Raw genomic sequence first — 15210 nt, forward strand, 5'->3', positions numbered from 1 at the left:
CTTATCTGCACTAATTGCAAAAATATTTTTTTGTTATAAATATGCCATGTCTAAACACTAGAGAGAAAAAATTATACGAACGTGAAAATTTGGAGAAATGTGAAGCCAGTTAGGTCAATTCTCTATATATGAAAATCAATGAAAGAGGAATTGTAGATACATTTATGGAAAAATATACTCTTATGTTGTAGGAAAGTGTTTTTCTCTCTTACACATACATTAATTTTCGTGTTACTTTTTTATCTTTTTTTTCTTTTTCTATAGTGAGTGAATTTCACATATGATTGTCGCTACAGTATGAGAGAACTTCTCTCCTATTACATGAGATTAATAAAACTCATCATTTATATCGCAAATCTTTGTGAATAAGAAATTTTCACATGATCTTTATTCATGAAATGTTCATGTGATCTTTATGAATATTATTTCACGTGTTCTTAATAAAAATATTATTTTATGTAATCTTTGTGAATAAGAAATTTTACCTTTTATATTTTAATTTAGTTTAGGCTTATAAACTTTAGTTTGAAACTTGGTAGCTTTAGTGTTAGGCTTTTGAGTTTTTTACAATAGGTCAGGTCAGACCTATAAATTAAGTCTTTAATAGACTAATAGATCATAATAGACTTTTAATATTTTGCATTAACTTAGACTATCCAAGTCAAAACCTGACCTAGCCTGACATGTTTATACCCCTACCTGTAAGAATTTGGATATTCCAAATGAGCCACGTGGCTTATTGTTTGTATTGAACAAAGATTTGTTTCCAATTTTGTTTCTCACGTTTTAGTATGGGAATAAATTTTATATGCTTATGGAAGAATTGTTTTTTCTCGGAGATTTTCAACTACTATATTAAAAACAACAAAAACACATAGGATGCACGAATTAGCGAAGTAGAAATAGTAGAAATCCATTATTGTTACAATAACAACCAAAGCTTTATCCTATTATGTAAGATCGACTACAAAGGGGCTTTATTAAAAACCAAATTTTTCATAAAAAAATAAAATTTCAAAACCTATTATTGTTACATGACTTGAAAATGGCAACTGCTTAGGTACTAACTCTACATAAGACAGTAATCTTTTCAAGCAAATGGCTGTAGACTTACCATAGATTATCATCTTATGTTGAAACCTGCCTGGCCTCTATGTCCTCAAGCCTTAGGGTAACGGCTCGTTTGTGGGCATCGAGACCTTCAACATCAGCCATGGTTGCTACATAGGGCCCAAGTTTTTTCAGCCCTTCCTCTGTGAGAGACTGCACTGTTATGTACTTTAGGAAAGAATCCAATGAAACACCACCATACATCCTTGCATATCCATAAGTAGGAAGGACATGATTAGTCCCACTTGCATAGTCACCAACACTCTCTGGTGTCCACGGCCCTAAAAAGACAGAACCTGCAGAGGCAATCAACAGGCATGTAAATCTCGGACATTGAATTGCGATCAAGGAGACAGAATGAGATCAACAAAGGAACCTAAGGTCAAGAAAATGGCACCAAAGGGCCTATGTTTTGTCCATGTTTCAAGCCACATCTAAATTGGTTCTTGACAGATTTTAAGAAATTAACAGTGATTGCATCCAGCTTAAGTAAATATAAGAGATTGCAGACAAGGTATATACCACTAAGCCACAAATGCCCTTCCCCAAACCTCCTACATATAAAAAACAGAGCAACAAAGGATAAGACCAAGCCATACCTGCATTCTCAATAAAACCCTCCCACTTCTCTGCATCCTTCACATTCACAATTAGATGCTCAGGTGCATATAAGTTTGAGAAATTGATTGACTGGAAGATGCCAAAAAAAAAAAAAATTAGTTCTGAAACTCCAATGAAGATGTTATAAAGATGTTGATGAATTGAAACCTAACTAGCTAGAAAAAATTAGGAATTCAGCCAAAACTGTAAATTAAAAGAAAATAAACTGATTAAGACCCAACTGTTCACTCTTCAAAGAAAGCTATGAATTACGACAAATCAAGAGATAGCGCTAGTACTTAATTAATGCAACATATGCTTATAGAACACCGTTGTATGACTGTTTAGAAAACTGGGGTGAGCAGATATGGTTGTGTAACCCTACTGCTGCTGCACATATAGAAATACAAACACACAAGCCAAATAACTGTGCTTCTGAATAAATTATTTTCTCTCTTCCTCTTATCTCTTCACTCTGCTTAATGGGCCTATGAATACAGAGATGAACTTGGATAACAGTACCAACCTCGAGCATATCACTTGCATGCACAATAAAACTGTGGCTCAGGGCTTTAGCAGCAAACTCTCCCCTTGGAAGACTCTGGCACTGCTTGCTGAGTTCCTCCTCAATAGCATTTACATCCACACCTTCGCCAGCAATCACAAGAACAACCTGACTATCAGGGCCATGCTCAGCCTGAAAAATTGTAAATTAGTTGCAGACAAATTAGCAGCGTTTAAGGAAGCCAAAAAGTTCTTAATTCGGTGGCTTGATGGTGAAGTATATCCTGTTTGAGAGTTAATTCATGCTACCATTCAACATTCAAGTCACTCTAGCCCACACACATCAAAATAATCAGTATATAAAGTGCTTGTCTTTCTATGTAACAAAAGAAAGGGATTTGCTTTCCATATCTTTTAAATTATATACCACAAGATTACTAATTAAGAAACTCGGACTTACTGAAACTCAGATGAAATAGACATCTTAATATTCCATCATTCTTTTTTTTTAATAAAATTTTTCAATCACATGTTGGACTTGAGTAATAACTAATTGGTGGCAACGGGGTATTTATTGGAGGTTATTTGAATTTTGAATTTTGAATTTAATGTAATAGGAGCTGATTGCGTTTTGTATTTAATAGGAGCTGATTGTGTTTTGTATTTAATAGGAGCTGAATGCGTTTTATTAGGAGTTGCAATTTTATGAGTTGGTTACATATTGTTGCCAATTCAAATTTATTTGTAATTTGTAACTCTGAGCCTATTTATGGGCAACATTTCAATGAAATGATAAAGAGTGTAGATACCAACTTTTATCTTGGTATCAGAGCAAGACTTCCGCTAACAACTCTAAGCGAGGAGCGAAGCCATGTCCGACGCAAACCCTCAAGGGACCAGTACCGCAAAGAAGCTGGCAATTTCTGACCAGCGGTCAACCTTCTATCTGAGCAATGCAGATGGACCAGGTATTTTGTTGACCAACGTGGTGCTGAAGGGAGAAACAAATTATGATGTGTGGGCTAAGGCCATGAAAAACGCCCTCAAAGCCAAGAACAAACTTGGATTTATTAGTGGTGATGTGAAAGAACCTCCAGAAAGTGAAGCTGATGAGTCTTTTGCTTGGACACAATGCAATTCGATGCTTAATAGCTGGATCCACAATACAATTGATCCGCAGTTGCAACCTTATATTCAGTATTTCGACACAGCAAAGGAACTTTGGGAAGACCTGAAAAAGCGATATTCAGTTGCGAATATACCACGACTATATCAACTCTGCACCAGTCTTGCTAATATCAGGCAAGATGGAACCAAGGTTGGCACCTACTACACACGTCTGAGGGCTATCTGAGATGAGATAGATGCAAGCAAAAACCAACCTTCTTGTACGTGTGAAGCCAAATGCGCCGTGGCAATTTATAATAGTGATGAAGATGAAAAGGAAAAGGTTTACCAATTCCTTATAGGGTTGGATGATAATCAATTTGGTGCGTTGAGGACTCAGATTCTCAACTATCCAACCTTTCCCAATTTAAATCAAGCTTATGCAGCTGTGGTTCAGGAGGAGACGCATCAGGATATGTCAAGAAAGAAGGATGAGAGAGCTGAGGTGGTCAGCTATTCTACTCAGACTAATATAAATTCTCAGGCAGGATACAATTGGAGGATGGTACCACAACAACAAGCAGATCGTGAACGACTCACATGTCCTCATTGTGGGAAGACTAATCATGATCCTTCTAGATGTTGGACAATTATTGGATATCCTTCTAACAGAGGAGGCAGTCGTGGAAGGGGCAAGGGCCGTTCATCAGGGGGTCATTCCAACTACGAACAGGGTCAAGCTATGCAAACAAATGGCGAGACGCAACAGGCCCGCACTGTTCAAACCATGGGAGAACCTCAGCAAACTAGTGCTTATACCATGCTTACACCTGATCTTGTTACAAAGTTGGTTGCTTTAGTCGATCCATCTCAATTCAAATAACCTCCAATAAAATTGCCAGCTTCTTTGCGGTACTGGTCCCTTCTATTAGTGATTTAAAGTTACATGGTTATTGTGATTCAGATTGGGCATCATGTCCCCTTACACGATGGTCTGTTACAGGTTATTTTGTCATGTTTGGTCACTCTCCTGTATCTTGGAGAACAAAGAAACAAGTCACCATAGCTCGTTCTTCAGCAGAGGCCGAATACAGGGTCATGACTGCGGTTACTTCAGAGTTGATTTGACTTAAAGGATTTCTCTTGAGTCTTGGAGTTAATCATTCTAGTCCTATGGATCTCCTATGTGATAATCCAGTATTTCACAAGCGAACTAAGTACATTGAGCTTGACTGTCATTTTGTTCGGGATCATATTTCCGCAGGTCATATTGCTACAGCCTATGTTCGTTCTCAGTCTCAGCTGGCAGATTTGTTCACAAAGGCTCTTGGACACTCGGCCTTACATGGTTTCCTTCCCAAGTTGGGCATTTCATCCTTACATGCTCCAACTTGAGGGAGAGTATTAGAGGTTATTTGAATTTTGAATTTTGAATTTGAATTTAATGTAATAGGAGTTGATTTTTGTATTTAATAGGAGCTGATTGCGTTTTGTATTTAATAGGAGCTGATTAGGAGTTGATTGCGTTTTGTATTTAAAAAGAGTTGATTGTGTTTTGTATTTAATAGGAGCTGATTGCGTTTTATTAGGAGTTGCAATTTTACGAGTTGGTTACATATTGTTACCAATTCAAATTTATTTGTAATTGTAATTCTGAGCCTATTTATGGATAACATTTCAATGAAATGAGAAAGAAAGTGTCTTGGCAACCGTCTATCTTATAAATCGAACCCCATCTAAGGGTCTTGGAGGTCGAACCCCACAGGAGCTGTTACATGGTATTCCACCTTATTTTGAATGTTTGAAGGTTTTTGGAAGTTTATGTTATGTAGCGGTTCGCCCCAAACCGCACGATAAATTCAGTTCTCGTTCACGCCATTGCATTTTCATTGGCTACCCTGTTGATCAGAAGGGGTGGTGTGTGATGGATTTAGAAACTCGAACGTTTTGTGAGTCGTGATGTTAGCTTTCATGAAGATGAATTTCCATTTGCAGCAAGGAACGATGGATTTAGAAACTCATGAACGTTTTGTGAGTCGTGATGTTAGCTTTCATGAAGATGAATTTCCATTTACAGCAAGGAACCATGTTGATGATGAAGTTTTCTCGCCAACTCTTCCTGCCATTATCCCACACAGTTCTGATCCTATTTGTACACAATGAATTGTCTATTGCTGAAGAGAAGGGAAATCCTACATCCACGTATCCAGCTGAAAATGTTGAGGAAGAACATGAGGCTGAACCCGATACTATTACAGGATCTACAGAGATTGTTACTGCTCCAGCAGAAGATACACTTGTGTGTCGTTCTGCTCGGACTCAGAAGAAACCAGAATATTTAAACCAATATGCTTGTAGAATTGAAACACATAGTACCTCTGCACCTGTCACCAATTCTGGTCGTGCTGCTCATATAAGGTACCCTTTACACAATTATGTTGATTTTGATAAATTTTCTCCTAAACATCGAGCATTTTTAGCCGCTGTTGATGCAGGATATGAGCCAACAAATTTCCGTGAAGCAATGACGGATACCAAGTGGATTGATGCAATGAGAAAGGAGATCTCAGCACTTGAGGAAACCAATACATGGCGTATCACAGACCTTCCTCTAGGAAAGCATGCCTTGCCCAGTAAATGAGTTTTCAAAATTCAAATAACCTCCAATAGTATTTCCCCTAATCCCATCTATATCCTAAACTGCTTGTTGATGTTGATCACATTCATATTCACTAATTTCATATATTGGTTGGTGTCTCGTCCATTTTATTGCATTTGCAATTACAAAAGTAATTAGGCATACCCACAACATGTCATGAACAACTTGTCACTGTCATCATGTCTCCATCAGTGTACTTCATTTCTTATTCAAACTTCAAAGACAGTTGATGCAGTTAGTTCTCCCTCTCTTTTTACACATGCAACTTTCCAACAACAGGGACATAAAGTAAAGTATGTGATCACTTGGACTGAATTTTTATCCCGTGGTAGTTGCACTTACACCTTTATCCTTTTATGTGTGATTTCCACAATGTGCCATCATATCAAAAGATTGTATAAAATGCTTAAAAAAAAAAAATCAAAGCTAATGCAAATATCCTAGTAATAGGCCTAGAACACAAGTTCTGCCCAGAGAGAAAAAAGATTATTTCCTAACATAAGGCCATATATCTCTTCAGTTAATAATTGTAAATTTTAAGGCTACCACAACTATTCTGGTTGTAATGTATATTCTTTAGAGGCTGTTCTCAACTTATTATCATGCTTTATCACTTGAAGTCTTAAACATTTTACTGTTCTATTTTAATACGTATAATACTCGAGTGATCCATGTGTAAGGAAAACTAATGCATAATAGTTTATTATTTCTTTCTAATGTTTATGCCTTTTTTCAGTCAAAATCCACTTTCGGCTTCTTTCACCTCCGTGCATTAAAAGCCCCTAGCACCTTTCACTTATGACTACCTTGATTCACCCTTCATAATGTAGAAATAGGAGTTTTCAGTATAATGTATAATTGTATAAATTACAATAGAGCATGATATACCTTTCTAAGAGGGTGAAAAGGAAAGATAAAATAAATTCTCACTATGAATGTAAATAACGTTTATGAAGCAAATAAAAGCATTTCAAAAGTCAGTAAACCTGAGAAAGCAAATCGGCAGCTACATGACGTGGAACTGCATGCTTGTCAGCAATGACCAAAACTTCAGACGGACCAGCTGGCATGTCAATTGCAACCATGGCTTCACTGTTCTGCAGAAGATTTTGAACAGTAATGTAAAGCACAAAAAAAAATATGATCTGAAGTTTGAAATGCGACATGTATATAGATTTAAAGCTCACTTGCAGAATCATTTTCGCAGCTGTGACATATTGGTTTCCTGGGCCAAAAATCTTCTCAACCTACAAACTCATAACAAGAAGTTACGCCAAAAATTAAGAACTATGAAGTACTTAGATTTTTTTTGTTAGAAAATAAAAAGTTACATGATGCAGATAGAGAAACATATTTAAGGATTATTATGTTATTCTAACAAGTTTTACAATTTCCTCTTACATAAGAGATCTTTCATTATTTTTAGGGATTTAATCTTTAATAAGTTATATGTTCATAGGAAAAATATTATCATGTTAAGATTTCCTAGGCTTTTTGTTCTACATCATTACATTTTAAATAATGTTCTGTTACTAAGCTATATATTACATAATACATTTAATATCTCCTTTACAACTTCAATATAAGCAAATTCTGACATAATATCGCAGTTGGTCGTTGTGTATTCAAAACAATAGAGCACAATTAAGAATACATTAAGCCATTCAACCTATTAATAAGCCATATAAGAGTTTTGCCATGTCAAATCAAAAATTTGCAGTGATATAGTATAAGATATATGATAAATAAATAAAGAGGAAGGTTATACTTACAACCTATTTTTATTTACAACCTTTTACGACCATAATCTTAACCGTTGATTTCCGCCAATCAACGGTTATTATTTTCGTAAATTAAATTTATTAATTAATTATTAATTCGCAATAAATGATAACCGTTGATTGACGAAAATCAACGATTAAGATTATGGTTGTAAAAGGTTGTAAATAAAAATAGGTTGTAAGTATAACCTTCCTCGTAAATAAATAAATCAAATCCATAAAGGATAACACATGTAACTCTTAGAGAGGAATAAAGCTCAAACTAATAACTACTAACAATAATTTTAATGGAAAAAAGAATAAAACAAATGAGATAATAATCAGAAGATCCACCTTGGGACAAGTTTCTGTTCCCCAAGCCATAGCAGATATGGCCTACAATGGAGAAGAATGACATTAATCATTGTTTAATTCATAAATACAATAACACAAATACCTAAAAATACAACTAAATATAAGGATATTAGAGTCAAATTATAGAACCAGATAAGACAAGGGTTATTATATCATCATGCTTCAAACCTGAGCTCCTCCAGCTTTGAGAATGTGAGTCACCCCAGCCTTCTTTGCACAATACAGTACCTCCTGCAGAAAAATACATTGGTAAGAAAAATACTAACCTCGCAATTACATTTATCATACAATATATACAAGTACCTTGCATATGGTGCCATCCTGAGCTGGAGGAGTTGCTAGAACAATAGTTTTACATCCAGCAATCTGTGCAGGCTGGTATAAAAAAAATTAAACATCAGCTAAATCTGAAAAAGATGAATATCAATAAACATGATGAAACCATAGGATGGTGAAAAATACCAAGAGCTAATTGAATATCTATTCAACTTACAACTGAAAGCATCAGAGCTGTTGAAGGTAATACTGCAGTTCCCCCTGGAACATAAAGACCCACAGAATTAATACTTCTTGCAACTCGCTTGCATTGGACTCCCTGACATTTTCAGAATACTCAAGAGACTCACATAACTAAGATATCAACACTAACAATCAAGGAAGAACAAACACGAAGGGATGATAATGAAATGAAGTTACTTGACATAGTTCGAACGCATCTCCTATTTAGGGACTATATATACTGTAAATAATGAAGAATTGATTTGTATGATTTTTCTTTAATTTACTAGATTCCTAGTTTCCTCATTTTCCTATTTTGCTGATATTAAAGATTGTAAATCATGTATAAATATAATGTTTTGCTGAGGATTCCCTCGAGCAATTCACAAATCCTTCTTCTATATGGTACAAGAGATGGTCCGTTTTGGGCCAGACCTCTAAACCCTAGAATAGTTTCCGTCAGAACCCTAAAACAATCCCTGTCCTCCTTCCGGCCGTCATCTAGGCTGGCACCCAGTTCACTGTAAAGGTATGGATCCACCCAAAAACCATGACCAGCTCAACAAATGCCAAAGCTGGAGACTCTATTGCATGCTCCTATGTTGGGGCATGAAGTCCATGCACCACCTTATTGGTGTCAATTTGTCACCAGCAGCTGAGGGTCCTCGTGAATCATGTCCCACTTCAATGATTTCTCCTACACGGACCTGTCTGTCAGTGATCCTCCTATTTCCCTTCAAAAAGGTATTTGGTCCACTACATATCCTCATCTTATTTTATTATTTCTTGTGTGTCCATCATTTACCACCATCATAATATGCTTTTGTGTATTTCTTATCTTCTGTCCAGTTTCCTAAAACTATTAGTAAGGCCCTTTCCCACTCTGGTTGGAGGCACGCCATAATTGATACGATAATTGTTCTTGACCACATTGGTACATGGGACTTAGTTCTTCTTTCCCCAAAGAAAACAATTGTAGGCTTCCACTAAGTATATGCAGTAAAGGTAGGCTCCGATGGTCACATTGATCGTCTCAAAGCTACCTAGTTGCCAAGGGGTACACTCAAACTTATGCTCTTGATTACAATGACACATTCTCTTCGATAGCCAAGATGGCTTCTGTTCGACTCTTTCTTGCCATGGTATTAGACATTGGCGATTGTATCAGTTGGACATCAAGAATACTTTCATCCATGGTGATCTTGAGGAAGAAATATATATTGAGCAATCACTTAAGTTGGTTGCTCAAGGGGGATGACGTTTGGTTTGTAAGTTGAAACGATCTCTTTATAGGTTGAAACAAGTTTCAAACTTGTTTTGGTATGACATGAAGTGAAGTTTATCATTCAATCTTCTATTGACATACTCCATCTAGTCGATGTATTTATCTGACAGTTAATATGGATGATATAGTTATAACAAATAATGATCATGACAGAATATCGCAGTTGAATGAGAATATATTCAATCACTTTCAAACCAAAGACTCAGTTAAGCTCAAATACTTTCTTGGTCTTGATTGAGCTTAGTCTGGGATTGGTATTGTGATTTCATAGAGAAAATATACTTTGAATATATACAATGTATCAAATCCAGTCTTCCATCCATAGGCGAACCAAGCATAGAGAAATTAATCATCAATTTATCAAAGAGAAAGTTCTCTCCAAGGAAATCACTACTGAGTTTGTTAATTCAAGTGATCAGCTTGTTGATATCCTCACAAAGTTGCTACCAGGACCTTGAATACACTTCATTTGCAACAAGCTTGGCGTTATGCTCCAGCATGATGGGGAGTGTTGGTAAGTATCTCCTATTTAGGGACTATATATACTGTAAATAATTAAGTTGAATTGTATTATTTTTCTTTAATTTCCCAGTTTTCTAATATTAGATATTATAAATCATGTATAAATATAATGTTGTGCTGAAGATTACCTCAAACAATTTACAAATCCCTCTTCTACAGACATGAACATACAAAAAGAAAAAAATCCAGAAGACAGACAAAACTAATCAAGGAGGGGGATGCATATATGACAACAACTGGAAAGGGGGGGGGGGGGGGGACTTCAATTTATTTTATTTGATATTTCTAGGATTATCTAACTGTTCCAAGATAATCTTGCAAGCACCTACTTCTTAATAAGAAGTTTCACGAAAGCATGCAACTAACTGAACATATATAGAGATACTAGTTTGCCATTGCATCTTTCAATTTTTAACTGAAAGAAACATGAATATGTTTAAGAATAAGATCCTATCACACAAGTAATAACTCAACCCAATTCTTTTCTTTTCTATTTTTCCCGAATAGCATGAGTTCAGGCCAAGGTTGACTCCTTGAGCCCCGTGGTTTGTTCAGCCAACCCAGTCCACAAGAAGGAAGAATCAACATACTTTCATGTTCTCAACATTTATTTCAGGTGTCCTCTGAGCAGCATGAAAGGCATATATATTGCTGTAAGCGACATCAAAAGCTTCCTTAACAGATGCATCAAGCTGCACTCCATAAAGGCGGAAAAATTAACAAAAATAATTCATCACCAAAAAAAAATAATAAAAAAAATAACAATATCCAAACCAGTATTTTTATTTTATTTTATTTTTTTTCATTTTACACAAAAATGGTGATTATAACAAGTGCATAACTCATATACCAGTGGATCAGGGAGCTCAGAAACAGTTTCAACAATATTATCAAACTCAGCTTTGTCAAATCTCAAAGTATATCTACAAAAAAAAAAATTGAAATAGTGATGCATTGGTAAAGCGTGAAGAGAGAGGATATGAAAATAAAAAGAGATTGAGGAGAGAATCAAAGAATAAAGAAGCACGAACTCTTTAACAGCAGCATCACCTCTTTTGTGAACATGGTCAACAATAGGGTTGACCTGAAACGGAGAACGGAGAGAGAGTGAAAATGATTATTATGACTAATTGAAAAAGAAGAAGAGCGAGAGAGAGAGAGAGAGAGAGAGAGTGAGCATACGAGAGCGAAAACGGAAGAGAAATCGACGCGAGGGCGAGTCTTAAGGCTGCGAACCTCAGCATCACTCATCTCTGACAATCTATATGACTTCATTACTCGATTACACTTCGATGCTTCTTTCCGACTTTACCCGTTTAAATCCTCGCATTATAAACATTTAAATAGTGCTCTATTAAACTCTATTAAAAATGCAATAGTGCTCTGAGATATGTGAATAATATAACAAACATTTAAAAAATATACAAGGCAATATTACACCATAGCCCCCCTTCCCGCGCATGAATTTCGGGTTATATATATTATTTAATTAAAAATATATCCCTTGCTTTTCTTTTAAATAAAAACCAATTTCACTCTTTAAAAGTAAAAAAAAAAAAAAAAAAAACAAAGTTATACGGCTAAAAGAATAATTCAAAGAATGTCATAAACAAGAAAGAAAATTATCTCAAAATCATCTTTCTATACACAGATCGCAGGATTAAAAAATTAAATTGATACCTTTTCATACATTGATGTCAATTTTTTATAATTGATTTTAAAGGGTAGATTGATTTTTTATTTAAATTAATATTTTTAATTCAAAATAATGACTCGTAATTTTTTGGAACTAAGGATTCTCTTTTCAAATTTGGTCCCTGTTTAATTTTCGTTTAGATTGTAACCCCTCTTTGTTATTGAGTTTGCTCCGTTATGTGATGATATAGTTAACAAAATGCTACATTATTAATGTCATGCATGAGGGTTATCTAATGTGAAGTCTATAAGTGTCAATTGGGATCAAGTGTGTGGCATATAAAGTTGGTAATACTTGTCAATCAATCCCAGCTTAACTTGATTTGCCTCTAATTAACTTGACAAAAAATAAGGTGAGTCGGGTTGATCTATATTTACAAATAGGTGGAAAATATCAACACACATCGTATTATAACATATTGATAGATTGATGAGTCGACTCACTTAAATAAAAATATAAAATAAACTTCAATATCAATTATGCATTTAACATAACTCAACAATGTATTTGTTTAGCTGGAGATCGATTTGGATTAGCAAATTTAGGGCTTAGATGTGAGGTTAAACTTGCACTAGTTTTCTAGTCAATCCGATTTTTTGAAATTTCATGTAAAATATATAATAACTTTGTCACTCGTAGGGATCAAACTAGTGATTAGGGTTAGCAATTTTTAACACGACATAAGAAATTTGTGTTTGTGTCTTCCTATTTTCAAATTCATGTCGGTAAAAATTGACATAAAATTTTTTGTTTCGTGTCTTATTGTGCCAACTCGTATAATAAGCGACACATTTCTAGATTAACGGGTTATTCGTATCATGTCATGTCAATCCGTAAAATAAGGGGGTTGTCTTCGTCTTGAAAGTTTTGACCCATTTTCAAATTCATATTGTGTTCATGTTGAGTGTATTCGTGCCCGTGTCAATTCGATTTTTCTACCCTACTTGCGACTTGTTCATGGATGCTTGCTACACTTACCACTAAAATAATACTATTTATTTTTCATAATTCTTCTATGAGAGGGATTATATTTACAACCCAAATAGTTTACAAACTCTTACAATCATATCTTAACCGTTGATTTCCGTCAATCAACGGTTGTCATTTATTGTTAATTAATAATTAATTAATAAATTTAATTTGCGATAATCTTAACCGTTGATTGACGAAAATCAACAGTTAAGATATGGTCGTAAGAAATTGTAAATAAAAATAGATTGTAAATGTAACCTTCCCATTCTTCTATTATTATAGTTATTTTGGGCTGAACTGTTTAAATGTTCATGAACTTAATTGAAGTATAGTACTCCATACCACCCTCGTTGTAATGGGCAAAATGAGGTGGTCAAAACCAAAGCCTTGAGTTATATTTGAGATGATTTCCCATCACAAAACCAAACCACAGACCCAAATGGTTGCACAGGGAAAAGTTTTGATATAGCTCCTCTTACAAAGACAATGGGCATGACACTTTATAAAGCTCTTTATGGTTGTGAACCTCCTCCTATTTTTAGAGTTGGGCAGTCCCTTTCTCCATTGGATGAAGTCAATTGCAGGATATAGGAAAAAGACAATCATCCTTAGTGACTTGTTGCAAAATTTGTTGTAAGCTCAAGACCGCATTAGAGTTCAAGCTAATAGGAATAGGAGAGATATCAAATTTTAAGTAGGAGGTATGGTTTATTTAAAACTACGTCCTTATAAGCTTAAGTACTTAGCAAGGAGGTATAATGAGAAGTTCAATCTACGTTATTACTGCCCATATAAAATCCTTATTGAATTGGAGCAATTGTATATAAATTGGAATTACCAGCATCTTATAGAATTCATCCAGCTGTAAATTACTACAAGTCTGACACAATCATTGCCCCCAATGGTGATAGAAGAGTGGGAGAGCTATTACAACGGAGAAGGCTCCCTTAGGGGCAATTGGAGGAGTTTATTCAATAGAAGCATCTTCCATCTTTTGAAAACACTTGGGAGGATTTTGCAGCTATCAACAAATAGTTTCTATCATTCTACCTGAAGGACTAAGTTTTTAATTTGGGGGGAGTATTAATATGGTTCCCCATTAATTTGTACATAAGAAAAAGGTGTAGGAGGTTGGTAGCACTTGCTTACTTAGCAAGTGATTTCATAGAAAAGAATGTCCCAAAAGTGGGTGAGCTGGAAACGGTTAGTGATTTGGAGGCAAATGGGCAACACAATAGTTAAGTAGTGCAATAGAGGAATTGTTATGATTATCTAGAATCTTGGACTTCGGAGACACTAGAGCCTCTCTAATTGTTCTTGACTTATTTAAATTTTGGGGAAAAAATATCTAATATTATTTTAGATAATTTTATCTAATGTTTACCGAAACGACGTCGTTTTATAGTTAAAAATTAAAAAAATAGAGTTATAACCCTGAAATTAATTAAAATTACAAATACACCATGATTTTCACCCTAAAACGACATCGTTTTAGTAACCATTAAATAAAGTTGTCTAAAGTAACTTTAGAAAAAATGAACCGTTAAATTTTCTTTCACTTTCTTTTATTTTCCTCCATTTCTTTAATTTTCTTCCACTTTCAATTATTTTATATATCCTATATATTATTATAATGGTGTTTTATATCATAATGCTTCAGCATATCGTCTTATGGTCCTTGTTCCTATTAAAGACAATAATTCATGAAGCAAAGCTAGGTTCAACATAAGCAGAACTACCAAACCCATTGAACTCGAAATTGTTGTTCCATGCAGCTAAGTCAGATGCCTATAGTTTGAATAGCTCTCTAGTCCACTAAAATTTGTGGTCATGTTTGTGTAATTTCGAAATATGGGTAAATAAGTAAATTAAATTGTTACTCCACAAAAACTCCCTAATTTTAAAAAATTCAACAAATGCTAAAGAGAAGGTTTTGGAGAATTTAATAAAAATTATCATTCTATTTTCCTATTTTTACAAGACTCTCAAATAATGATAGCCTTTTTGTTCCCTCCTTTTCTAGTTTTCTCCCCTAAATCTCTCATCCCAATACACCATTAAAGTCCGCACGGTATGTAAATTGTGCCTTCTCCATTTTAGTTTTTAAAAGAATGATTGAAGT

General features: G+C 34.8%; 1 protein-coding gene across 1 annotated transcript; it reads right to left on the bottom strand.

The window, feature by feature from the left end:
* Nucleotides 1-887: 887 nt before the first annotated feature.
* On the bottom strand, nucleotides 888-11727 carry LOC133287580 (histidinol dehydrogenase, chloroplastic-like). The gene is made up of 13 exons (XM_061485217.1): nucleotides 11603-11727; nucleotides 11452-11504; nucleotides 11271-11343; nucleotides 11011-11112; nucleotides 8609-8710; nucleotides 8419-8490; nucleotides 8284-8346; nucleotides 8095-8136; nucleotides 7168-7227; nucleotides 6967-7077; nucleotides 2237-2407; nucleotides 1710-1800; nucleotides 888-1406 (listed from the first exon to the last, which is right to left on the bottom strand). Exons 1-13 carry the CDS (start codon nucleotides 11693-11695, stop codon nucleotides 1129-1131), a joined length of 1311 nt encoding a protein of 436 aa, XP_061341201.1. The 5' UTR covers nucleotides 11696-11727; the 3' UTR covers nucleotides 888-1128.
* Between the last annotated feature and the right edge of the window lie 3483 nt (nucleotides 11728-15210).

Source organism: Gastrolobium bilobum, unplaced genomic scaffold, assembly GCF_033153095.1.
Source record: "Gastrolobium bilobum isolate Gb01-03AN ecotype WA unplaced genomic scaffold, APGP_CSIRO_Gbil_v1 utg2365, whole genome shotgun sequence".
In the NCBI taxonomy this organism is placed as follows: Eukaryota; Viridiplantae; Streptophyta; class Magnoliopsida; order Fabales; family Fabaceae; genus Gastrolobium; species Gastrolobium bilobum.

Coding starts and splice junctions, on each gene's coding strand:
- LOC133287580 (XM_061485217.1), bottom strand. CDS start 11,695: ATGAAGTCATATAGATTGTCAGAGATGAGTGATGCTGAGGTTCGCAGC. Junction 11,113..11,270: donor CTGAGCTCCCTGATCCACTG/GTATATGAGTTA, acceptor TATGGAGTGCAG/CTTGATGCATCTGTTAAGGA. Junction 8,347..8,418: donor AGGATGGCACCATATGCAAG/GTACTTGTATAT, acceptor ATTTTTCTGCAG/GAGGTACTGTATTGTGCAAA.